We start from the raw sequence: 26,822 nt of genomic DNA, 5'->3' as shown, positions 1-26,822 counted from the left end.
TACCCATGTGGGCAACCATGACACTGTCACTCACACCTCCAAAAGCAAACAGGCTACCCACAAAGAATGGTTAGGAGACTTGAGGAGTTTTATTTTGTACTGTTAAAAAAAATGTAGGTCATGGATTCATCTGTATAAATAAATTTTCTGGCAACAGTAGTTAACTTTTAACCTCCCATTCAAAAACTTCACAACTTCAAGCATTTGAACTGCACTTAGAGATTTCTGAACACTGGCTTCGGTTGTATATGGTACATTTTCACAGTAATTAACTGACTCATAAAGTCGAAGAATTTCTTTTAAAGTTCAAATCTTTACTAGTATGTAAAGGAAAAATTTGCACTCTTTTGATCAGTATCTATTTTAATAGGACTATTTGCTTCATTTTTCCTGAAAGATAGTAAGTGGGGAAAAATAGGCATATCTGTACAATTCATATCAAAGCACAAAATGCCATTTAAAAAATAAATACCTAAGGCATACTTGTCACACTTTTACTCAGTTTCCTTGGCCATTCAAACATCTCAAGGGTCTGCCTCTTGCAGGCTTTCCTGCCTGCCCACCACATCTCTGACCCTGGAGGGTGGCTGCTCCTCAGTTGTCATGAAGGGTGTGGTTTGATGTCCTGGGCTTCAGAGACCTGCCAGAAACTCAGTGACTGTATGGAATCTTTTCTTAGTACTGTTTGGCAAATATCCCAAATGAAATTCAACTCTAAGTTAAATTCTCAAACAGAGATAAAGCTAAGAGCTTCTAGACTTGCTGGGCGGTCCAAAGCCTCCGGGGGGCGTAGGGCTGGAAAACCGTTGACCCCAACCTGAAGTGACGCAGACCTTCTGCCTTCCCACAGCAGACACCACAGCTCCCACCGGGCCGCAGCATCTCTGGGAAGGCCGCCGGGCTCCGGGCGAGCAGGCTGCTGGGAGAATCTTTGGAGGCCCCCGGCCCCTGTGCCCCCTCCCGTCTCGGATGCGCCCCTCACTACCTCACAGCGCTAGGAACAGCAAGCACCGACACACGGACCCGACCCTCGCTCGCCCCCTCCACCCGCTCCAGCCCCTCCCGCCTCCAGGCCGCTACCCGCCGGCGAGCGCCCTGGGCCTGGACGCCGGGCCGCCGCTAGATGGCCAAGTCGCCGGCCCTGGCCCGGCCGCCGCTGGACTTACTGGCCTTGCTGGACCGGCCGGGGTCTGCGGGGGGCTCAGGGGGCGCGTGCAGCTCCACGGCCGTCACCGCCCCCTCCCCGTCGCTGTCGCCCGAGCTCCCCGCCGCGCCCTCCGGAAGGGACTGCTGGGGGCCACCCGCGGGGGCTGCAGGCAGCGTCGACGCGGGCGGGGAGGCCTTCCTGGCCGAAGTCTGCGGCTCGGCCTCACGGTTGGCACAGTTCTGCGCCGGGGCGCGCAGGCCCTGGTTGCCGCCGCCGCCGAGGGTGCCGGGGGTGCCGGGGGTGCCGGGGGTCCCAGGCAGGGCCGCGGGCGGGGGCGGCTCGGGGTAGCCCGGGGCAGACGCCTGCCCCAGGGAGGAGGCAGAGGGCGCGTAGTAGGGCGGGAACCCGATGGTGACTGCGGGCGGGGCGGAGTTGGGGGGCAGGAGGAGGGGGCTCCCCCCCATCGGCTTTGCGGACCCCGCCCTCGAACCAGGGGTGTCCGGGCGGAAGGGGCTGGTCATCCCCTGTTTCAGCTTCTTCCAGCCCAGGTGGTAGATCTCCAGCACGTTGAGGAGCAAGGACACGCAGGCCACGGCCAGCATGAAGAGGATGAAGATGGTCTTCTCCGTGGGCCGTGAGATGAAGCAGTCCACCGTGTTGGGGCAGGGCCAGCGGTCGCAGCGGTATAGCGGCTTCAGCTGGAAGCCGTACAGGAAGTACTGCCCGGCGATGAAGCCCACCTCGAAAAGCGTCTTGAAGATGATGTTGAAGACGTAGGTGCGGAGCAGGGCGCCGGCGATGCGCACCTTGCCGCGGTCGTCGCGCACCGGGGCCGGGTCCTGGTGCTCCTCGGCTGGGCCGGCGGCCTTCGGCGGCTCCTCTTCACGCTCCTTCCGCTTCTCCTCCATGCGCACCAGGTGCAGCACGTGGCCCAGGTAGATGAGCGTGGGCGTGGACACGAAAATGATCTGCAGCACCCAGAATCGCACATGCGAGATGGGGAAGGCGCGGTCGTAGCACACGTTCTCGCAGCCGGGCTGCTGCGTGTTGCAGGTGAAGTCCGACTGCTCATCCCCCCACACCTCCTCGGCCGCGGCCCCCAGCACCAGGATCCTGAAGATGAACAGCACCGTCAGCCAGACCTTGCCGATGACAGTGGAGTGCTCCTGGGCGTTCTCTAGGAGTCTCCCCAGGAAGCTCCAGTCGCCCATCGCTTCAGACTGCTAACCTGCAGGGGAACAGGCTTGTTACTAGGCCGGCTGGCTAGGCGAGGCGAGGGCACGGTCCCGGGCAGCCCTGGGCCCCGATGTGCGTGGGATATGCTGTCATGGGGAGCTGTGCTACCCCCTCCGGAGCGGGAACCCTCCAGTAAAGGTTGTGAGTGTCCATGCAGGTATGCAGGAGCAGGTGTGTATGTATATGCACGTTTGTACTTGCACAGGTGTGTGTGCATGCCCAGCTGTGCATGTACATGTACACGTGTGTGTGCAGACACAGATGTGTGTATACATATACAGGTGTGTATGTACATGTGAAGCATAGGTGTGTGTATGTGCACGTACAGCTGTATGCACACATACAGGTGTGTATACACATGTGCAGGAGCAGGTGTGTATGTACAGGTACAGGTGTGTGTACATGCACAGGTGTGCACACACATGTACAGGTGTGCATTACATGTATGGGTGTTTGTATGTACACACGAATGCTCAGGTGTGTGTATGTGCATGTACAGATGTGTATGCACACATACAGGTGTGTGTACATGTACAGGTATGTATATGCACATGTGCAGGTACAGGTGTGTGTATGTGTGCAGCACAGGTGTGTTTGTATGTGCATGTTCAGGTGTGTGCACATGCACAGGTGTATGTTCATGCAAGGTGTGTGTACATGTACAGGTGTGCATGTGTGTGTGCAGGTGTGTGTATGTATGCAGACAGGTGTGTGTATACATGTACAGGTGTGTGTGTACATACAAAGGCACAGGTGTGTGTATGTGCATGCACAGGTGTGTGTGTGTACATGTATAGGTGTATGTGTGCAGGCACAGATGTGTATGTACATGTCCAAGTGTGTGTATGTATATGATGCTGCTGCTGCTAAGTCGCTTCAGTCGTGTCCGACTCTGTGCCACCCCACAGACAGCAGCCCACCAGGCTCCCCCGTCCCTGGGATTCTCCAGGCAAGAACACTGGAGTGGGTGTGTATGTATATCTATGGGTACAAATACAGATGTGTGTGTGCCTGCATGGATGCAGGCACAGGTGTAAGCATGCCCGTGAGTCCCTCTGAGCAGGGTTTGGTAACTGTCCCCAGCACCTATGGCCCTGAGCAGAGGTCATGCTACACTGGTGCCAGCAGGAGGGAGGCAACCACAGGCCACGAGGAGGGCTGCCTGAGGGAAGCCCCCGCCCCCTGCCGGCCTCGTCTGCCCGACGGCTCTCTGGCCCTGTACCACAGCTGGGCCGATTCCCAACCTGACCGCTGGTGTCCTTCAGAAAGAAGGGCCTCGTGACGTCTTGGGTGACTGCCGAAGGCCGGCGGGTGATAGGAGGGTCGACGGGTGTGGGGGAGGACAGAAAAGGACAGTCGTGAAAACGAAACAGAGCAGCACTGGTGTGCGCGCAGAGGCAGGGAGGACGGACTGGGGGCGCGGGGCCCTAGCCTGTCCTTCCCTAAGGAAGGGGTCTGTGTCCCGCGCCCGTAGGGCCGAACTGCGGGCTGCAGTGCTGGGGCGGGGCGGCCGCATGGCCCCATGTCCTGCGGAAGGGCCGGCTGGAAGGAGACCGGCTGGAGAGGTAGGGGGTCCAACTACGGGGGGAGGGCCAGGGCTGAGCCTTGACGGAGGCAGGGCCCTGGGTGGGGGCCGCGGGTGCTCCAGGGAGCGTATGCTCTGAAATCTTGTTTTATCTGTTACCTGTATTACTGTTTTCCCCTGAGTCTTCTGGAAAAAGTGACTTCTAGGAAATTCTAACCTTAGGGGTAGAGAGTCAAGCAGCACCCCTAGCTTCCCCAGACCAGACCCCGTGGGGCAGCAGGTCCGGGGGGGCGCACCTGTGAGGGCCCCCCCCAGAGCCGGAGACCAGAGAACGGCCCGAGGGGCTGGACCCGCGGAGCTGGGGACGCCGGCGGGCTTCAAGGGAGCCGGTGACTAAGGCGTCCACTCCGGGAGAAGCAGCAGAGAAGAGGCCCTTTGATCTCACACGAGGAGGCCACGGACGCCCTTCCAGTGACCCGGCCGCGGGCCAGGCCCGGGGAGCACGTGGCGGGGGTTGGAGACCAGAGGGTGAGGGGGACCTGTCAGTCTGGGCCCCGGAGGAGGACGGGCGGTGGGGGCTCCTGTCGCCCGGAGGAGGGTGGGGGTGGGGGCGGGGGCGATAGGGGAGGGGCGGGGCAGCTGCGGGGAGATGAGACTTCTCTCCCGAGTCAAGAGGGCGTCTTTCAGGCCAGGACAGGCCCTGAGCTGGAGAAGAATTTGGAACGTGGGAACAGAGCGGTCAAGCCGGGGTGCCCTGGAGAAGCCGAGAGCTGGGGGTGGAGGGGGCGGGGCTTGAGGAGAGCCGGAGCATAACAAGGCTCTCAGAGGGGAGCAAGCCTGCTGGGCTGGGCGAATGAGGACGGAGCAGAGGACACCCCAGGGGGGAGGGGGAGGGGAGTTGGGGGTAGAGGTGGGGTGGGACTGGGTGGAGCAGGTCAGAGATCCGGTGAACCGGAGGCAGGTGGACCACAACGGTCAGTGACCAGAACCTGGGCTCTGACTCTGGGTGGGTTGGGAAGGTACTGGGTGGGGGGCGGGGGTTGAACAGCTGTGATACAATCCCACGTCTTTATGGGACCAGTGGTACTGGTGATGAGAACTATCTTCGGGGCAAGGGTGAAAGCTCAGGGTCAGAGGGTGGAGGATGGAGGGTGGAGGGTGGAGGGTGGAGGGTGGAGGGTGGGGGGTGGGGGCAGAGGACAAACAGTTTTATTTAGGAACGAACGTTCAGACTGAAATGTCTATTAGACACGCATTAGAGGTCAAGTCATCACGGAACCCTGAGACAGCACTGAGGTCCTCTAAGGACTGGGACGGGCGCGGGGGTGGGGAGGGCAGTGCAAAGGGGCTGGAGATCAAGCCAGAGGCTCCAGCATCCAGAGGACCATGAGCTGCCCATGTGGAAATGCCAGTTTTAGTTGAGACCCTAGAATGAACAAGAGCAAAATGTACAATTTGCATTGCACTAGATTTCCTTTTGTAACAGACTGACACTAAAAACACTCCTACTTGGTTTACAAATTGGAGGCAATAGAATGACCAGGCATATTCATTCCACGTTTTCTTGTGATTTCCTGGAACACCGCAGGTAGGATCTGGATACTGACCTGAAGGCTAACCCAGAAAGAGTTCTATGTTTAACTAGTAATGTTTGCCAGGGTTTGGCATGGGCAGTGGTGGCCCTAATGCTATTTTTTTGTAATCCCTGACTTGGTACAAAGCTAAAAGGACTTGGTAGGCTGTGAAAAGTGGGTTTGGTGTACTGAAAAGTGGCATTATCTGGGTATCTTTTTAGCCATTGGAAAGACTGTTTCTTTTGCTTTTTTTTTTCTTTCATGTTTTACATGCCTATTTCCAGCTCTCACACTTAAGACAGTAATTTCTAGATGCCAAGAGACCTAGACTATGGTATTACGTACCTGCATGCATGCTGACTCAGTGGGCATCACCGACTCAATGGACTTGAGTTTAAGCAAACTCCAGGAGATGGTGAAGGACAGGGAAGCCTGGGGTGCTGCAGTCCATGGGGGTCACAAAGAGTCGGACATGACTGAACAACTGAACAACAACGCATGCTAAGTTGCTTCAGTCGTGTCCAACTGTTTGTGACCCTATGGACCATAGCCTGCCGGGCTCCTCTGTCCATGAGATTCTCCAGGCAAGAATACTGGAGTGGGTTGCCATGCCCTCCTCCTGGGGATCTTCCCAACCAAGGACTGAGCTTGCATCTCTTATGTCTCCTGCATTGGCAGGCGGGTTCTTTACCTCTAGCACCACCTTTATCATACTTATCACACCTTTTTATAATTATGGTCTGACTCTTTAAAGAGGAAATATAACTGAAAATAAGTTTCTTAACAAAAGATTAATTCTTTTTCTGCTCTTTGGAGATGACCCAAACACGTAGCTTTGGAATCCCAAGAGCAAGATGGAAGCCAGGCCTGTAAGAGCCTGCATGGAAAAGATCAACCACAAAGACAAGCATGAAAGAGGGAAAAAGCCGACCCTCCAAAGTTTCACACTGACTAACAGGATACTTATTCTCCAGAAGAAAGGGACTGACCACAGCAAGAGGCAGGACACCCAGCGGCAGTGGCTGCAGACACACTTCACGCCTCAAAGGACAAGTCCTCCAGCTTCATTCTTCATATTTGTCACAACAATTTATTTTTATTTCTTCCATATGAAGTTTAGGCAGAACTTGTCAAGTTCCACAAAAATCTGAGACACAGTTTTGATTCGAATTGCATGGAATTCACAGATGAATCAAATTTACCTCTTTACAATCTAATGCTCCCACTGCTGAACACTACTGCTCCATAGATGAAGGGCATCTTTATGCCGTTAGGATGCTGTCCCAACAGGTCTTACACATTTTTGTTAGACTTATTCCGAGATAACTTTGTAGTTGTTCTAATTCTTCATTCTAAATAGTTGTTTTCATTATAATTTCTGAGTAGTTGTTATTGGTACCTAGGAACCTTATTCCGAGAAGGCAATGGCAACCCACTCCAGTACTCTTGCCTGGAAAATCCCAGGGACGGAGGAGCCTGGTGGACTGCCATCTATGGCGTTGCACAGAGTCGGACACAAGTAAAGCAACTTAGCAGCAGCAGCAGGAACCTTATTTTGTATATCGATCTTGTATTTAGCAACCTGGCAGAAAGCCCCTCCTAGATGGACCAGTCAGGAGATTCCTTTGGATTTTCTGTGAAAGATGCAGGATCCTATCCTCTTAAGGAGAGATGTGTCTCTTCCTCTTCTAATTTGAATCCCTGTTGTTTTTTTTTTTCCCCTTGTCTTCTTACATTGGCTTGGACTTCTGGTACAATGTGGAATGGTGACATTTTCCCTGGTTTCAGTCTGAAAATGATGCTTCTGAAGTTTTATCATTGAGTGTGATGTTTCAACTTGTATCAGGTGGAGAAATTTTCCTTCAGTCTTTGTCTGCTTTGTTTTCTAAATCATGAATGAATATTGGATTTGGTGGAGTACTTTTTTCTCTGAATCTGTGGTGACTTTTTCACAGCTATTTGTAAGGCCTCCCAAGACAGCCATTTTGCTTTTTTCCATTTCTTTTCCATGGGGATGGTCTTGATCCCTGTCTCCCGTACAATGTCACGAACCTCCATCCATAGTTCATCAGGCACTCTATCAGATCTAGTCCCTTAAATCTATTTCTCACTTCCACAACTGATGGTGACTTTTAGATGGTGAAGCATCTTTTGGGTCATGACTTTATTTTTAATATACAATCAAATTAAACTGGCTACAACTTTATTTTAGATTATGTTTTTGTTCATACTTGAGATTGATCTTATTGTTTTTTGTACTGTCATTGGAGTTTGAAAAGAAAGTTATTTTAAAATTCTCTGTGTAAGAAGCTGTATAAAATGTTCAATAGGCTGCACTTGCCCTCTGTGATGGCCCATACTCTGTCTCTGGAGTGTGCTTCTCTCTGAATCTGAATAAATCTACTTCTTACCTAAAAAAAAAAAAAGAATGTCCCATGAAAGCTCTTGCTTGGGCCTAAAGTCTTTTTGTTTATTTTGAGTGGTTGGGAGGACCAGATCACAAATTCAATCTCATTAACTGTTATTAACAGAAGTAAGTTTGCTAAAGTCATTTTTGATCATTTATATCTTTTAGAGAATTTTCCATGTCATCCAAGTTTCAAATTTGTTGTCATAAGATTATTCATGGTATTTTTTTTATGATGCAAAGACTCCATGATATCTGTAGTTAGATTCGTTTGGTTCCAAATATTGTTTGAGGCTGTTAAAGTATTAGTCATGCTAGAAATGTTTCTTTTAATAAAGAATCGATTTTGATATGCTTGAAAAAGAATGAGAGTTTGTTATTTTTTCCAATGTCTTATCATGCATACTATATTCACAATGCATAGAATACATCTACCAAAAACTCCTAAGGATCTTTTAAATAGATAATGAAGATTTTAGTGTTTACTGATGGCTTTGTAAATGACACATATGCAATTTAAGAGTATCCTTGACCTTACTGTAAAATTATTTCTTATTATATCCAAGGGTTTCCCTTCCTAATTTTAAATGGAAATTTAACTTTTCAATAATATGAATCTCTGGCAGGAAATATCACTCTCACTCAGAACTGACTGATTTAGTGGAATTATAAAACACTAACTTTCCAACTTCTTTATTAGTAATTCTAAAGCATTTCTAGGATTGTATATTTTACTGTCAAAGAAAAAATCTCCAGAAACATGAAACTGTTTTAAATTCATATTTTAATTTCATTATCTTATTTATTCATTAAGAATGTGTGAAACATTTATAATAGTTCCTGCCATCCATGTATTATTATTCTCATATCTTCTCTTTCATGGAATTTAATTACTTATGAATATGCAAAAAATCATATGCTCCTAAATCTTTATTTGGTGAAGGTAAATATGGGTGACACTTTGATTTTTAGTCAAAGGGAAGGATTCACCAGTCTTTGTTTTTGACCTTCTATAACATACAAACTTAGTGAGAGCTAATTTTAAGTCAAAAGCAATTTAAACGACTATGTCAAAGAACAAATGTCTTCAAGCTTGTATATTCAGGAATGGCAAAATTAAAAGTACACTTAAGATTTTAGCCACAGTATTTTTTTTCTTAAAATACTTGAATAAAATAAATATTCCCTCCAGATAGGAGTATCACATCACAGTTCCACAATTAGAATTCTAATATTAAGCTAGAAAGTTACCAGCTGGTCGTGCTTCAGTTCAGTTGACAGAAAATGTAGATAGTCTGCAATGAAATTAGAAACATGACTGTCTTCCAAGGCTATTCATGCCACGCTGGGCACCCTCTCCAAGCCCTTCAAACAGTCCCCTACCCACTGCCTTGTCAGCTCCTCCCGCCCTTTATTAAACCACGTTGCACATTTCTAGAATGAACTCTGCAAAAGACCTAAGAACACCATTAGTAATTTTCACTCACTCAAACGTTTTATTTAGACATTTTAGTGATGTGTTACTTTTAATGTACTTCCACATTAGCCCTCAAGGTTTTAATAACTGAATAGTGAAAAAATAAAGTTGTCTCCCTCTTGACAGCACACAATCTTCTGAAGGCTGGTTTGGGCCAAAATAACAATCAAGAAAACTATAGGGTGTGACAGCTTCCTGTGCTCTGAGCAGCTCATCATGCCTGAAACACAAGGTCAGGATGTCTCAACAGTACACCAGAATGCAGTTAAAAGGTAATTTCCCTATGTAAATCCCAGTGACACCTTTCAGGAATCTTATTCATAATCCATGAAAGGAACATGGAATTACAGCATCTTAGAGCTGGAAGGACCTTAGAAGTGGCCCTACTGTCATTTTCACTTTACAGATCAGAAAATGGATGCCCAGAGAGGTTCTGTGATTTCCCTGAGGTTGCACAGCATGCAGGGCTGAAGTGGGCGCAAGAACTCCTGACTTTCTGCTCTGGGTCCCCGTCCATGTGACCTCATGGGATTAAGCACCAGGCACATGGTCCAGATGACAACAGGTGCCTTTTGAGCTGTTTCTACCACACTTTAAAAGAAACGTGTAGAAACATGGGTTAGACTATGTTTTAGGCTTTGCTCTTTTCTTCCAGTCCAGAATGTCTAAAATTGTCAAATATTTTTGATTGCTAACAACAACAAGCTACCTCATCATATAAATTGGAATTGTCATTTTAAATCAAATTCAGGTATTATCTTTACTCTTGCTTAGTGAACAAAACCTCACAGCCTTATAATTATGGCATTTTATTGTTCCATTTATATTACAGACATAAATTACATCTGTGAAAATGTTTTCTATGTTCTGCAGAAATAATAATTTCTATAGTATAAATAGAATCTGAATTTTCTTATTTGGATCAATTTCTTATTTGAATTTTCTTATTTGAATCTATTTCTATTAGTACAAAGCAGAACTCTCTTCTCTGTTCTAGAATAAAAGATTCATTTTAAAGCTAAGAGGAAATGGAGTTTCACGAACAGATGAGCATTCAGGAGCTAATCATGTGATCTGAATGAAAAAATCAAGTGATTTTTACATTAAGCATCATTTATCAATAGTCTGTTAACAGGTAACTTAAAGCAAGCCACAAACTTCAAATTAAAGAAAATATAAGAATGCAGAAACCTTACATGAACCATTCGTGTCACACTTTTGAAGACACAGAGATCCCCAAAAGCAAGCAGCATAGTACTAATCTATCTCTTGAGATAAATTTTCCACCATTGTAGGAATGAAAAGTAACATGAAAATCTATGGCTATTTATTGCTTTTAAGAATTACATTGAAATTGCAAAAACATAGTGTTTTTAGAGACATGTGTATGCTATTTAGGGCCACATGTATTAGATTTTTTGCACTTAAAGCACTCTTTAAGTTAGTTAGTGAAGTGAAGTTGCTCAGCCGTGTCCGACTCTTTGTGACCCCATGGACTGTAGCCTATCAGGCTCCTCCATCCATGGGATTTTCCAGGCGGGAGTGCTGGAGTAGATTGCCATTTCCTTCTCCAGGGGATCTTCCTGACCCAGGAATAGAACCCGGGTCTCCCGCATTGCAGGCAGACGCTTTACCGTCTGAGCCACCAGGGAAGCCCCTTAAGTTAGTAAGTGTTTATCAAATGCTTATTACATGTGTGGGACTGTGATACACATGGAGTGACCAAAATAATCCAGACCCAGTCCACCCTCTCATCCAGCAGAAGCAGGCTTGTCAAACTGCTCAAAAGGTAGCACCACACGCGTTACACAGCTCTGGGCATGGCCTTGGAGGGCGGGGAGACCTGACACAGCACAGGGAGAAAGAGGGTGTACATCAGGATAGCAACTGAGTTTGGCTGAACTTTTTCCCATACAGACCCTGGGCAACCTCAAAGGCTTTCACACTGTCTAGAATGTTCTGGGAATATTTCAGTACATTACAAAGACTATGTGCTTCTTGATATATTTATGTGCTGTACTGAGGTAAAATCCTCAAGACATGTATGTCCTATTTATCCTGTGTTAGGTGTGTGTTCAAGTAATGGTAACAAGTGAGAGGCAAATTAGATTTAAATTCTTGACTCGTGTGAGACTGTGTAAAATGGCTGTGACTATAATTATATTAAAGTTTCAAATGTGCAGGGTAAAAGTTATCTTAGTTAAGAAAATGAACACAAAATGTAAGAACATTCAAAGAAATTATTTCAAAATTCTCTTTCTCGTTGGCCAACAATGAAATTCTGTTACACGCCATTATTATAAGGCAGCTTTAAGCCAGTTAAGCATTTGCTGGTTGACACGAACAGCATTGTCTGTTACAGTTGTAAAGTTTCTGTGAATTACTTTTCACTACAAAACACGTGCACTGCCCTCAACAGATGCTTATCTCGGCAAGAACCAAACTGCTGAACCAGTGGAATCCCCGCCAGATTAGCTGAGGTTTACTTTGAATACACTGACCTTCGGGGAATAAGTCCGTTTTCCACTCTAATCTTTTAATGTCTGACTTGCAATACATTTTCCAGCACACGGAGGGCCTGCCAGCGAAGTGAAGCACATGTCATAACCCATCATTTTGAATTCTTGCGTGATTAAAAACCAAAGCACCATCCACTCCCCTGCTGTTTGCATATGAACATTATTAAATGGCACATTTGGGCGAAACCTTGCTTAAGCAAACCCTGGCGGACTGCCCTGGTCGCTGAAGTCCGTGTCGCAGCTGCTCTGGACCGAGGGGTCTGCCCATTGGGATGGAAGAGTCTCACCCGGCCGGACAACGAGCACGTGCCAGCGCCCGCAGCCCCAGAGCGCGGCCCGAAGAGCGCAGACGCGGGACCAGCCCATTCTCCGCAATTTCTGCTGAAACCCGCCGCCACGCGCACACGCGGCAAGAAACGAGGACGAGGCGCTCAAAGCCAGTCAGTCTTTAAAAAAACTTTGAGAGAGTTTCTTAAAGGAGCGCAGGCGAGCCAAGACCTTGGGGAAGAGCGGCGCGCGCCCCGCGGGAGTGCCGGCGCCCACAGGGTCTCAGCGCAGGTCCGGCGCCCCACAGGGGCGCAGCCCAGGGAAAGGTCTGAAGCCATCGCCGGCCACCCCCCACACCCCGAAAAAGCCATCGCCGCGCCAAGCTCCAGAGTTCCCCAGGGAGTGCCCAAGCCGCGCCGACAGGCCCGCTACTCCCAAACTTGCCCGGACCCCGAGGGGTAGCCCGCAGCCCGCGCTTACCCGCCGCGCCGACCCGGTCGCTCCTCCCGCGGGCAGGGCTCGGGCCTCTCTGCTGGACACCCGGTCTCCGTGCGCTAGGCTCGACGCGTGCGCCCGGCAACCCGGGCTCCCCGCCCCGGCGCCATCCCAGCGCCCTGCGCTGCGCCCCGCGCCCGGGCCCCGCGCCCCGCCCCGCGCCCCGCCCCATCCCCCGCCCACACCCCCACAACCCACACTCGCACCCCCCATCCTACACCCGGCTCCAGGGCCCCGCGCCCCGCCCCGCCCGGCCCCGCCCACATCCCACATCCCACTCTGGCACCGCATCCTACACCCGCATCCTGCTTCCAGCCACTAGTTCACACGCCTAACTCCCGCATTCCACACCCGCATCGGCCCGCTTCTCCCCGGCCAAGCTGTGGCTCCACGTCCCGCACCCCCTACCCCGCACCTCCCGGCCTCTCGCTTAGGGCAGTAGGGGTGCGGGTGTAGGACGTGAATGCGGGGTGCAGGATCCACGCCGAGTGCGTGTTGCCTGATCGCAGCGGCCCACGCTGTCGCGGGGGCGGTAGTGGTGTCAGGCCGGGGGCTATAAATAGCGCAGCGAGCCTGGCTCGCGTCAGACACACTTAATTCAGTCCAGGGCACTGGGATTCCTATTGGTTTTTTTTTTTTAAGAACAACCGAGTCTCTGGTTGCTTCCAAGGTTGCTTGATTAGCGCTCAGATCTGACGAGCAAGCTGCGCTCCCCGCAGAGTTTACCTGTTCGGGTGGGATCTGAACTTGAGGGTAACCCAGGGGGAAAAAAAGCTGAGCTGCTAAAGGCTTGTCTAAAACACCTTCCCTTGTAGAACTCGGACGTGTGTGTGTGTGTGTGTGTGTGTGTATTTAGTAGGTGGTGGTTACCTGGATCTAGGTTTTTTCGGTTGTTAGGGGTTTTTTTGGTTTTGTTTTTAAATGGAGAAATATTACTATAGAAGCCTTCCCTGGTGGCTCATACAGTAAAGAATCTGCCTGCAATGCATAAGACCAGAGTTCCATCCCTGGGCCAGAAAGATCCCCTGCAGGAGGGCGTGGCAACCCACTCCAGTATTCTTGCCTGGAGAATCCCAAGGACAGAGGAGCCTGGCAGGTAACAATCCATGGGGTCACAAACAGTCAGACATGATTGAGTAACCAACACACACACACACACTCACACACACAAATAGGTCTTTAGATATTTTCTCACTTTTTAATTCTCTCTGAGAAGTACAAAAATAGTTTTATTTTTTCTTGATCATAGAAGAACTAAAATGTCTTAATATTTATAGTCTCTTTGCAGAACGCTTATTGGTATTCCAAGGCTGAAACGTGTAAATACAACATTGCAATGATTTAAAGCTTTTCATTAAAAATGCAGATTTAAAATGATGTTGTGTCACTCAATTACTTGCACACCTTGTCATAACAACCTGATTCACAATCGCCAAAATGTGGGGACAACTCCATGAATGGCTTAAAAAATGTGCTTCTATGTAGAATGAAATATCCACCCTAAAAAGGGGAGGAGATTCTGACACAGGCTGCCACACAGATGACTCTTGAGGACTTGATGATGATATTAAGTGAAGTCAACAGTCACAAAATACAGTATAATTCCACCTATGAAATATCTAAAGTCGTCAGAAAGTAGGGTGGTGAGTGCAGGGGCAGGGCTGGATGGGAGTTAGTGTTTAGTGGGAGCAGTTTCAGTTTGAGAAGATGAAGTTACGATGGTGGTTGCAGAGCAGTTCTAACACAGAGAGCTGAAAGATTAAAGTGGCTAAAATGGTAAATTTTATATTATGTAGGTTTTATTACAATAAAAAATTTCAGTGACATTGTGTAAAGACTACCAAAATTAGGAAACAGTGGTTTCTTTACACTTATATTATCTAGGTAGACAACTAAGATGCTAATCGTATGGTTTCAGTTTTAGATGTAAAGACTGCCCATTTGGTTTCAAGAGAGATTGTGTTTAGGATAATTTCAGGGGAAAATACATATATATACAAATACATACGCATATGCCAACCTGCTTAGAGCTGAATCCTCAACCGATAGACCTCATTTCCACATGCTATTAATATGTATATCTGAAAGAAACGTGCAGTGAAGACAGCCCGGAGACCCCCCGCTCGTGGTCCCGCGAAGGTGTCGCCCACTCTGTTCTTTCTCGGAGACCGCGAAGATGCGCTCGCCTCTGCTGCCCTCTGGCGGTCAAAGCCGGAACTAACCTTCAGGGCCTGTGTTGAATCTGGGTGCATCTGCGCTTTATATACGAAGAGAAGTTCAACAAATATTTGTTCAATATAGATACTCTTCCCTGGTAGCTCAGAGGTTAAAGCGTCTGCCTGCAATACGCGAGGCCCTGGTTCGATCCCCGGGTCGAGAAGATCCCCTGGAGTGGAAATGGCAACCCACTCCAGTACTCTTGCCTGGAAAATTTCATGGACAGAAGAGCCTTGTAGGCTACAGTCCATGGGGTCGCAAAGAGTCGGACATGACTGAGCAACTTCACTCACTTACTCGCTCCTGAACACAATCGTCCAGAGTAAACAGTAACCCTGCTGTAATCGTGGACAGTAGAATTTAATGGTGCTTTTCTTTAAATAGCCAGATTTAAGGTTCATAAAAAGTTGTTACTTGGTTTTTTCCTTTTAGTTTAAAATTCATTATATGCTTATACTAATAGGTGATGCATGGTCTTTTAGTTACTTGTGAGGTGTACATATCTTCTACTGTACTTTTGAAAATTAATTCAACTACTATTTTTATAAAACATCTGCTCATTCAAGGCCATGGATGAGTGCTGGAAAAGATGTGAAGATCCCCGCTTTCTCCACTCAAAGAATTTCTTGTGCTGAGCTCTGGGCCCTATCCTGCCCACTGGAGGAATTTGCAGCCTATTCTGACTTGCTGTTGTTGTTCTGTCGCTAAGTGGTATCTGACTCTGTGACCTCATGGACCGTAGCCCGCCCGGCTCTTCTGTCCATGGGATTCTCCAGGTAAGAATACTGGAGCGGGTGGCCACGTCCTCCTCCAGGGGATCTTCCCAACGCAGGGATCGAAGCTGTGTCTCCTGCATTGGCAGGTGGATTCTTTACCACTGAAAGAACCAGGGAAGCCATGGTAAACAGTATGGAAGTTCTTAAAAAAATTTTTTAAAATAGACTTACCATATGATTTAGCAATCTCACTTTTGGGAATTACCAAAAAAATTGAAAGCAAGGTCTCAAAGAGATGTCTGTACACTGGTGTTCACAGCAGTGTTAGTCACGGTGGCTTTAAGGCAGAGGGAACCCAGTGTCCATTGACAGATGAGTGGATTAGCAAAATGCGGTCATAATTCAGAATTCAAAAGGTGGTCCATGCATACAGTGGGGCATAACTCAGAATTCAAAAGGGAGGAAGTTCTGATGCAGGGTGGAGGCACATGGATGAATTTTGAGAACATTACCCTAAGTGAAATAAGCCAGTCACAAAAAGACAAATACTGAGTGATTCCTCATTAAAGAGGCCCTTAGATTAGTCAGATTCAAGGAGACAGAAAGTAGGATGGGTGGGGGCAGGGAGGGAGGTGGGGAGCTGGTGCTTAAACGGGGGGCAGAGCTTCAATTTTGCAAGATGGACAGAAGTCTGGGGACAGATGGTGGTGGTAATTGCACAACATTTTGAATGTATTAAAACCATTTCACTGCACACTTAGAAATGTTTACAATGGCACATTTTATGTTACATGTATTTTACCACAATAAAAAAGTGAAAAAAGCCCTCACACTTAATGTATGACCCTAAAAGAAACGTGAACAGAGGGGTTAACAGGGAGGTTATTCCGGCAGCTGAATTCCATCTCCTCAAGTTGAAGAGTGTGATTTCTAAAGCAAGTAGAACACAGCTGATAAAACAAGTGTATGGGAGGCCCTGCTTGCTGGGTTATCACCTCAGAGCACAGGCCTCTTCCTGGCGTTTCATGCTCTTCAGAAATAAAGATTGTTTTGGTTGAAAATGGTCTTCCCTCTGACAATAACAATGCAGCTGCCTATAGCTGCTCGGTGGTTTTTAGTTTTCAAGCTGCTTGATCAGACTTGAGCCTCACTGCACAAGTGTGAGGACAGGGGCACTTCCCCGTGTTATGGAGAAAGAAGCTGAGTTGCAGGGAGGGGACCTTTACCACCGCTGGTAAACAGCTCAGCAGCTAACACTTTGGACTATGAATCTATTAATAGTACTTTTTGTATAAAACCACAAGCCTTGTGAGGCCGATGAGGAAAAGAACTTCGTCGTTTATGAATAAGGAAAGTCCTGTAACACCAGGGAAAGGTCAGGCCACGGGCTGTGATGCTGGGCTGGTATTTCCGGGGTCCTCAAGCACGTACATCTCTCACTGTCTGCAGAAGCTTTATCCCCTGTCATCGCCTGGGGAGATGTTATGTTGTCTATTTGAGAACTGGGGAAACTAAGACAGTGCCATGAAATTAAAAGATGCTTGCTCCTTGGAAGGAAAGCTATGACAAACCTAGACAGCATATTAAAAAGCAGAGACATCACTTTGCCAACAAAGGTCCATCTAGTCAAAGCTATGGTTTTTCCAGTAGTCATGTATGGATATGAGAGTTGGACTATAAAGAAAGCTGAGCACAGAAGAATTGATGCTTTTGAACTGTGGTGTTGGAGAAGACTCTTGAGAGTTACTTGGACTGCATGGAAATCACACCAGTCTATCCTAAAGGAAATCAGTCCTGAATATTCATTGGAAGAACTGATACTGAAGCTGAAACTCCAATACTTTGGCCACATGATGGGAAGAGCTGACTCATTGGAAAAGACCCTGATGCTGGGAAAGATTGAGGGCAGGAGGAGAGGGGGATGACAGAGGATAAGATGGTTGGATGGCATCATTGACTCAATGGACATGAGTTTGAACAAACTCTGGGAGATAGTGAAGGACAGGCAAACTTGGTGTGCTACAGTACATGGGATAGCAAAGAGTTGGACACGACTTAGTAACTGAACAACAAAGACAGTACATGTGTACTAAGTCACTTCAGTTGTGTCCAACTCTTTGAGACCCTAAGGACTGTAGCCTGCCAGGCTCCTCTTTTCCATGGGGTTCTCCAGGCAAGAATATTGGAGTGATTTTATTCTTCTCTATTTTTATCTTGATGAGTCTGGCTAAAGGCTTGTCAATTTTGTTTATCTTCTCAAAGAACCAGCTTTTAGTTTTATTAATCTTTACTATTGTTTCTTTCATTTCTTTTTCATTTATGTCTGCTCAGATCTTTATGATTTCTTTCCTTCTACTAATTTTTTTCTAATCAACAAAACTAGAAGTGAAAAAGGAGAGGTTACAACAGACAATGCAGAAATACAAAGGATTATAAGAGTCTATTATGAACAACTAAATGGCAATAAAATGTATAACCTGGAAGAAATAGACAGATTCTTAGAAAAGCTCAATCTTCCAAGACTGAACCAGGAAGAAATAGAAATTATGAACAACCCAATTACAAGCACTGAAATCAAAGCTATGATCAAAAATCTCCCAAAAAACAAAAGCCCAGGACCAGATGGCTTCACAGGAGAATTTTATCAAACATTTAGAGAAGAGCTAATGCCTATCTTTCTAAAACTCTTTCAAAAAATTGCAGAGGAAGGAACACTTCCAAACTCATTCTATGAGGCCACCATCACCCTGATATCAAAACCAGACAAAGACAACACAAAAAAGGAAAACTACAGGTCAGTATCACTGATGAACACAGATGCAAAAATCCTCAACAAAATTTTAGCAAACAGAATTCAGCAACACATCAAAAAGCTCATATACCATGATCAAGTTGGGTTTATTCCAGGAATGCAAAGATTCTTCAATATATGCAAATCAGTGTGATATACCATATTAACAAATTGAAAGATAAAAGCCATATGATAATCTCAATAGATGCAGAAAAAGCCTTTGACAAAATTCAGCACCCATTTATGATTAAAACTCTTCTAAAAATGGGCATAGAAGGAACCTACCTCAACATAGTAAAGGCCATATATGATAAACCAATACCAAACATTGTTCTCAATGGTGAGAAACTAAAAGCATTCCCTCTAAGATCAGGAGCAAGACAAGGGTGTTCACTCTTATCACTATTATTCTATATAGTTCTGGAAGTCCTAGCTACAGCAATCAGAGAAGAAAAAAAATAAAAGGAATCCAGATCAGAAAAGAAGAAGTAAAGCTTTTACTGTTTGCAGATGACATGATATTTTACACAGAAAACCCTAAATATAGTATCAGAAAATTACTAGAGCTAACCAGTGAATTTTGCAAAGTTGCAGGATACAAAGTCAATAGACAAAAATCACTTGCATTTCTATATACTAACAATGAAAAATCAGAAAGAGAAATTAAGGAATCAATCCCATTCACCATTGCAACAAAAAGAATTAAATATCTAGGAGTAGACTTACCTTCTTGAGAAATCTGTATGCAGATCAGGAAGCAACGGTTAGAACTGGACATGGAACAACAGACTGGTTCCAAATAGGAAAAAGAGTATGTCAAGGCTATATATTGTCACCCTGCTTATTTAACTTATATGCAGAGTACATCATGAGAAACGCTGGACTGGAAGAAACACAAGCTGGGATCAAGATTGCCAGGAAAAATATCAGTAACCTCAGATATGCAGATGACACCACCCTTATGGCAGAAAGTGAAGAGGAACTAAAAAGCCTCTTGGTGAAAGTGAGAGAGGAGAGTGAAAAAGTTGGCTTAAAGCTCAACATTCAGAAAACAAAGATCATGGCATCTGGTCCCATCACTTCATGGGAAATAGATGGGGAAACAGTGGAAACAGTGTCACACTTTATTTTTTGGGGACTCCAAAATCACTGCAGATGGTGATTGCAGCCATGAAATTAAAAGACGCTTACTCCTTGGAAGAAAAGTTATGACCAACCTAGATAGCATATTCAAAAGCAGAGACATTACTTTGCCGACAAAGGTCCATCTAGTCAAGGCTATGGTTTTTCCTGTGGTCATGTATGGATGTGAGAGTTGGACTGTGAAGAAGGCTGAGCGCCGAAGAATTGATGCCTTTGAACTGTGGTGTTGGAGAAGACTCTTGAGAGTCCCTTGGACTGCAAGGAAATCCAACCAGTCCATTCTGAAGGAGACCAGCCCTGGGATTTCTTTGGAAGGAATGATGCTAAAGCTGAAACTCCAGTACTTTGGCCCCCTCATGAGAAGAGTTGACTCATTGGAAAAGACTCTGATGCTGGAAAGGATTGGGGTCAGGAGGAGAAGGGGATGACCGAGGATGAGATGGCTGGATGGCATCACGGACTCGATGGACGTGAGTCTGAGTGAACTCCGGGAGTTGGTGATTGACAGGGAGGCCTGATGTGCTGTGATTCATGGGGTTGCAAAGAGTCAGACACGACTGAGTGACTGAACTGATCCCAGAAACATGGAATATCTCTCCATCTGTGTGTCATCTTTGATTTCTTTCATCAGTGTCTTATAATTTTCTATGTACAATTATTTTGTCTTGTTCAGTTCAGTTCAGTCGCTCAGTCATGTCCGACTGACCACAGGAAAAACCATAGCCTTGACTAGACGGACCTTAGCCGGCAAAGTAATGTCTCTGCATAGGAATAATCAATATTGCAAAAATGACTATATTACCAAATGCAATCTACAGATTCAATGTGATCCCTATCAAATTACCAATGGCATTTTTCACCGAACTAGAACAAAAAAGTTCACAATTCATATGAAAGCACAAAAGACCCTGAATAGCCAAAGCAGTCTTGAGAAAGAAGAGTGGAGCTGGAGGAATCAAGCTTCCTGACTTCAGATTATACTATAAAGCTACAGTCACCAAGACAGTATGGTACCGGCACAAAAACAGAAATATAGACCAATGGAACAAGATAGAGAGTCCAGAGATAAACCCATGCACCTATGGGTACCTTATTTTTGACAAAGGAGGCAAGAATATACAATGGAGCAAAGACAGCCTCTTCAATAAATGGTGCTGGGAAACTGGACAGCTACATGTAAAATAATGAAATGAGAATACCTCCTAACACCATATACAAAGATAAACTCAAAATGGATTGAAGACCTAGATGTAAGACCAGAAACTATAAAACTCTTAAAGGAAAATATAGGCAGAACACTTGATGACATAAATCAAAGCAAGATCCTCTGTGACCCACCTCCTAGAGTAATAGAAATAAAAACAAAAGTAAAGTGAGACCTGATTAAACTTAAAAGCTTTTGCACAGCAAAGGAAACTATAAGCAAGGTGAAAAGACAACCCTCAGAATGGGAGAAAATAATAGCAAATGAAACAACTGACAAAGGATTAATTTCCAAAATATATAAGCAGCTCATATAACTCAATACTAGGAAAACAAACAACCCAATCAAAAAGTGGGAAAAAGACCTAAACAGACATCTCTCCAAAGAAGACATACAGATGGCTAACAAACACATGAAAAGATGCTCAGCATCGCTCATTATTAGAGAAATGCAAATCAAAATCACAATGACATATCACCTCACATCAGTCAGAATGGCCATCATCAAAAAGTCTAAAAACATTAAATGCTGGAGAGGGTGTGGAGAAAAGTAAATGCTCTTGCACTGTTGGTGGGAATGTAAACTGATATAGCCACTACAGAAGATGGTATGGAGATTTCTTTAAAAATTAGCAATAAAACCACCATATGACCCAGCAATCCCACTCCTAGGCATATACCCTGAGGAAACCAGGGTTGAAAAAGACACATGTATCTCATTGGTCATTGCAGCATTATTCAGAACATGGAATCAACCTAGATACCCATCGACAGATGAATAGATAAAGAAGTTGTGGTACATATACACAATGGAATATTACTCAGCCATAAAAAGAAACGTATTTGAGTCAGTTCTGATGAGGTGGATGAACCTATTATACAGAGTGAAGTCAGTCAGAATGAGAAAGATAAATATGGTATTCTAATGCATGTATATGGAATCAAGAAAAATGGTTCTGAAGAATTTATTTACTGGGCAGCTATGGAGAAACAGGCATAGAGAATAGACTTACGGACATGGGGAGAGGGGAGGAGACGGTGAGATGTATGGAAAGAGTAACATGGAAACTTACATTCAGTTCAGTTCAGTTCAGTCGCTCAGTCGTGTCTGACTCTTTGCGACCCCAGGAACCGCAGCACGCCAGGCCTCCCTGTCCATCACCAACTCCTGGAGTTCACCCAAGCCCATGTCCATTGAGTCAGTGATGCCATCCAACCATCTCATCCTCTGTCATCCTCTTCTCCTCCTGCACTCAATCTTTCCTAGCATCAGGGTCTTTTCAAATGAGCCAGCTCTTCGCATCAGGTGGCCAAAATATTGGAGTTTCAGCTTCAACATCAGTCCTTCCAATGAACACCCAGGACTGATCTCCTTTAGGATGGACTGATTGGATCTTCTTGCAGTCCAAGTCACTCTCAAGAGTCTTCTCCAACACCACAGTTCAAAAGCATCAATTCTTCTGTGCTCAGCTTTCTTTATAGTCCAACTCTCACATCCATACATGACCACTGGAAAAACCATAGCCTTGCTAGACAGATCTTTGTTGACAAAGTAATGTTTCTGCTTTTTAATATGCTGTTTAGGTTGGTCATAACTTTCCTTCCAAGGAGTAAGCGTCTTTTAATTTCATGGCTGCAATCACCATCTGCAGTGATTTTGGAGCCCAGAATAATTAAGTCAGCCACTATTTCCACTGTTTCTCCATCTATTTGCCATGAAGTGATGGGACCAGATGCCATGATCTTTGTTTTCTGAATGTTGAGCTTTAAGCCAACTTTTTCACTCTCCTTTTTCACTTTAATCAAGAGGCTCTTTAGTTCTTCTTCACTTTCTGCCATAAGGGTGGTGTCATCTGCATATCTGAGGTGATTGATATTTCTCCCGGCAATCTTGGTTCCAGCTTGTGCTTCCTCCAGCCCAGCGTTTTTCATGATGTACTCTGCGTATAAGTTATATAAGCAGGGTGACAATATACAGCCTTGACATACTCCTTTTCCAACTTGGAACCATAAAATAGATAGGCAACAGGAATTTGCTGTTATGACTCGGGAAACTCAAACAGGGACTCTGTATCAACCTAGAGAGGTGGGATGGGGAGGGAGATGGGGGAGGAGGTTCAAAAGGGAGCAGATATATGTATACCTATGGCTGATTCATGTTGAAGTTTGACAGAAAACAACAAAATTCTGTAAAGCAATTATCCTTCAATAAAAAAATAAATTGAAAAAAAAGAATACTGGAGTGGGTTGCCATGCCATCCTCCAGGGGATCTTAACCCAGGGATTGAACCTGTGTCTCCTATGTCTTCTGCATTGCAGGCAGATTCTTTACCGTCTGAGCCACCAAGGAAAGAAAACGGCTTTTGCTTCAATCCATCACAAGTGCCTGGAGTCCTAGAAGGGGGTGGTTCCCACTGCTTGAAGCCCTGCAGGGTCAGGTTGGGGGGGCAGGAAGGACACAGTGAAAGGAAGGATGCAGTGAAAGGTGCCAGGACTGCACCTGTGGAGAGGTGAGAAGGACAGCCTTCCACAAGGGAGGAATGAGTTCAGATCCCATCAAGGCTGGATACCAGCTCGGTGTGTCAGTGGGTTAAATAAAACCTACTAGGTGCCCTAGCTGACTGGACATTTGTCAGAAGGACATCTGAGCCATCTTGTGTAAGGGCAGGAGGCGGGGGGCTTCCTCATCCGCTGGGAGCCTGGGGTCCTCTGAGACTGAGCGTCCAGGGCACAGAGTGAGAGGGGCCAGAAGAGCAGTGGCCGCCCTGGGCCCCCTGAGACAGCTCCTGATGCAGCCTCTGCCCTGGGGTGCTTTGGGGAGACAGCAGCGTCTGAGGCTCGGCTCCACTGCAGCCAGGCTCTTGATTAACAGGACTTTTTTTTTTACTGATCACCTGTTTCAACTGCTTTCTACTTGTTTCCTTCTTGACTTCTACCGGATACATTTTCTTCTTTGTCACCCTCTCATTTTAATTTTACTTTTGCCTAACGTGTCATTCTTGTTTCCCTCCCCTGACTCCTCGGGGTGGACGACTCCCCCTCCACACCCCACACCTGTGATGGGAATGAGCAGAGGTGGGTGGGCAAGTCCCCCTCCCCAGCTGACAGAGTCCCTACCCTCAGCAGTGATGATCAGATAAGAGCTAAGTATGTTCTTCAGATAACTGAGAGGAAGTCTAAGCTCAAATCATAGACCTGACCCTCATCGGCTCCCCATTCGTTAAGGTTCACTTGCCCAAAATGACACGAAATAGCATCTATGTAGTCTGTAGTTTTCTTTAAGAGGACAGATTTTTTTTTCCCCCTTGATTAATTAATTTATTTGGCCACCTTGCATCTTAGTTGCAGCATGGGCTCAGTAGTTGTGGTGCACAGGCTTGTTGTCCCATGGCATGTAGAGTCTTCTCAGATGAGGGATTGAACTCATGTCCCCTGCACTGATAGGCGGATTCTCTGTGCCACCAGGGAAATTCCTGTGGGATTGTTTTGAAGATGAATCCAGGTGGCCCGTGTATGAAATAGTCTAATACAGTACACAGCTGCCGCCTCCAAATGGCTCTTATTATTAGTACTTGGAAACCTTTCCAGCAATTTATCATCATTGCTGCGACATTTATATTGTAATTTACAAGAGTATCGGTCCCCAAGAGATGAGGGGGAAAAAACAATCTTTCACTGCAGACAGTCTGAGAAACACTGGTCTGCACATCATGATTCCTGTTCTCGGAGAAAGCTCCTTAGAGTGACCAGAGGTGCATCTATGATTAGTGAAGTCCTCAGAAAGTTGCTGAAAGAAGCAACTGGGGACTAAGTGTCACAGGTCAGTTCTGAGTGAACAGGCAGACACAGGACACTCTATTACATCCTTTTTCCTTTCTGTTCCTCCACGGCCCCCTGGGGGCCAGCAGGGCAGAGGCTGAAGGGATGCTGGGCACCTGGCTTGACCCCTGCCCTGAGCATGCACACCGAGGCTCCCAGACCAGGAGCCCCGTGTGCCCACGCATGGGGACAGGCTTACTTTTCTGCGTGTTCCAGATTCATTTCACTTGATGTGTGGGAACGTGTTTGTAAGTGGCTTGCAGTTGCCGGGAGTATACAGATGTGTCATTGTCTTCATATCGCCAACCCTCTGGAGAGGAAAAAAACACTGACACTGCTTTCAAGTGATTCCCGTGTAACGTCCCCAAGGCAGAGTGTTGCCACAAGGGCGACAGGAAAGATCATGTGTGCAGGTTTCAGGAAGCAGCACTCTCTTTCCAGAGGCTGGGCTGGCTGTTGGCCAAGGAAGAGAACACACAGGCCGTGTGCACTCTTGCCAGCACTTGTCCCTCGAGAAGAATGAGGCATGTTTAATCCTTTCCTTTCTCTCAATGAGCACAGGCCTGTTGAGGGTAGATAGTCTCCATCCAGCTTGAACGCCGTTCACTCAGCAAGTGCTTAGTGCGGGCAGAGCCGTCGCAGGGACTCTGAGCTCTGGTGGAAGCGGAGAGGACTGTCTGCTCCCCGTGAAGGACCTGCCACCCGTCTGCCAGCGGCCCGGCAAGACATCCACCAGGCTGCGGGCGCGGCCACGGGCTGAGCCGGTCACTGTGTCCTGGAAACTCGAGGTCCAACACGATGGCCACTGAACAGTCACCTCACCAGCACACACGCTGAGCTCCATCAACCTCAAAGCACAGCTGATGGTAAATGGGCACGAAGGCAGGTCTTTGGTAAAAGCAAAGCCACATAAAGTGAAGTTTTGAGAGGCAGGGATCCCTCTGCTTTCTTCCACTAGAATAAAGGCTCAGTCATGATGCTGAGATGTCACCAGTGGTAGGACACAGCTCTCTGTTTCAGGGATGGTCAAATGCAAAAGAACCAAGGAACTTTTTGTCTTAGAATCTGCGAGTGAGCGCCATTCCCTTCCCAGCGCTGTCCTCTCTAACTGAAGGACTCTGAGGCCTGGCCAGCCCACTGCCGCCTCTGTCCTGGGGGCACCACTCGCCTTCTCCCTCCGGCGCTGTCCCCGGCTGTGAGGAGGTGAGCAGTCCTTTCTCCTTCTGCAAGGAGAGCCATGTGAAGCCAGCCTGGATGAGTCTAGAACTGTTCCCTCTTCATCCCTGGGGTCAGCTGGGTTTCCTCGTCGGCCTCTTGGCTTTCCTGAGCATGGAAGTCCAAGTGCTGAACATCCGTCAGTTCAGGTCTCTTCCCCTCCTTCCGACGGGACCACGTCTCCACCCTCTGCTCTGAGCCCCGGTGGAGCAGTGCACGCAGTCTGGACAGTGACCTGGGAGTTAAGAGAAGCTGAGGACTTGATGGTGATTGCAGCCATGAAATTAAAAGACGCTTACTCTTTGGAAGAAAAGTTATGACCAACCTAGATAGCATATTCAAAAGCAGAGACATTACTTTGCCGACTAAGGTCCATCTAGTCAAGGCTATGGTTTTTCCAGTGGTCATGTATGGGTGTGAGAGTTGGAATGTAAAGAAGGCTGAGCGCCGAAGAATTGATGCTTTTGAACTGTGGTGTTGGAGAAGACTCTTGAGAATCCCTTGGACTGCAAAGAGATCCAACCAATCCATTCTGAAGGAGACCAGCCCTGGGATTTCTTTGGAAGGAATGATGCTAAAGCTGAAACTCCAGTACTTTGGCCACCTCATGCGAAGAGTTGACTCATTGGAAAAGACTGATGCTGGGAGGGATTGGGGGCAGGAGAAGGAGACGACAGAGGATGAGATGGCTGGATGGCATCACTGACTCGATGGACGTGAGTCTGAATGAACTCCGGGAGTTGGTGATGGACAGGGAGGCCTGGCATGCTGCGATTCATGGGGTTGCAGAGTCGGACACGACTGAGCGACTGAACTGAACTGAGGACTTGAGGGTCCTGGAGGACAAACTGGGAGGATGGGTTGACACAGGTGCAGATAGAAGAGTGGGGAGGGGAGGGCAGGACCTGGGTGCCCTTTATTAGGGTCTGGGGGTAAGGCGGGGCTGGTCGATTCAAACAAAAGACTGGAATTTTGTTCAGTTCCTTAGGGTCTCATCTCAGGGCACATGGGAGGCATGGGCAGGTCAGGACAGAAAGATCACGGGGGCTCTGCCCCTGCTGTCCAGGGGCT

The 26,822-nt window shown here is 46.9% G+C and overlaps 1 protein-coding gene and 1 long non-coding RNA gene across 5 annotated transcripts; one reads left to right on the top strand and one right to left on the bottom strand.

The window, feature by feature from the left end:
• Positions 1–70: 70 nt before the first annotated feature.
• On the bottom strand, positions 71–12,812 carry GJA3 (gap junction protein alpha 3). 3 transcript variants are annotated; one of them, XR_011259592.1, is made up of 4 exons: positions 12,633–12,812; positions 11,868–11,944; positions 9,141–9,184; positions 6,553–7,893 (listed from the first exon to the last, which is right to left on the bottom strand). XR_011259592.1 is itself a non-coding variant. In XM_069602306.1 (2 exons), the coding sequence occupies exon 2, from the start codon at positions 2,356–2,358 to the stop codon at positions 1,120–1,122; it is 1,239 nt and encodes a 412-aa protein (XP_069458407.1). In that variant the 5' UTR covers positions 2,359–2,375; positions 12,633–12,810; the 3' UTR covers positions 71–1,119. The 3 variants fall into 3 exon arrangements, 1 of the variants encoding a protein (XP_069458407.1); XR_011259593.1 differs by lacking the exon at positions 9,141–9,184; XM_069602306.1 differs by lacking the exons at positions 6,553–7,893; positions 9,141–9,184; positions 11,868–11,944 and adding an exon at positions 71–2,375 and having other exon boundaries at positions 12,633–12,810.
• On the top strand, positions 3,606–8,252 carry LOC138446901 (uncharacterized). 2 transcript variants are annotated; one of them, XR_011259594.1, is made up of 3 exons: positions 3,606–3,673; positions 3,858–3,948; positions 6,299–8,252. It is a non-coding gene; the product is annotated as an uncharacterized lncRNA (long non-coding RNA). The 2 variants fall into 2 exon arrangements; XR_011259595.1 differs by having other exon boundaries at positions 3,647–3,766.
• Positions 12,813–26,822: the final 14,010 nt, after the last annotated feature.

The sequence above is a fragment of the Ovis canadensis genome, chromosome 10 (assembly GCF_042477335.2).
Source record: "Ovis canadensis isolate MfBH-ARS-UI-01 breed Bighorn chromosome 10, ARS-UI_OviCan_v2, whole genome shotgun sequence".
Lineage (NCBI taxonomy): Eukaryota > Metazoa > Chordata > Mammalia > Artiodactyla > Bovidae > Ovis > Ovis canadensis.
Note: the sequence above shows the minus strand (reverse complement) of the source record. Positions and strands in the feature narration are given on the sequence as shown.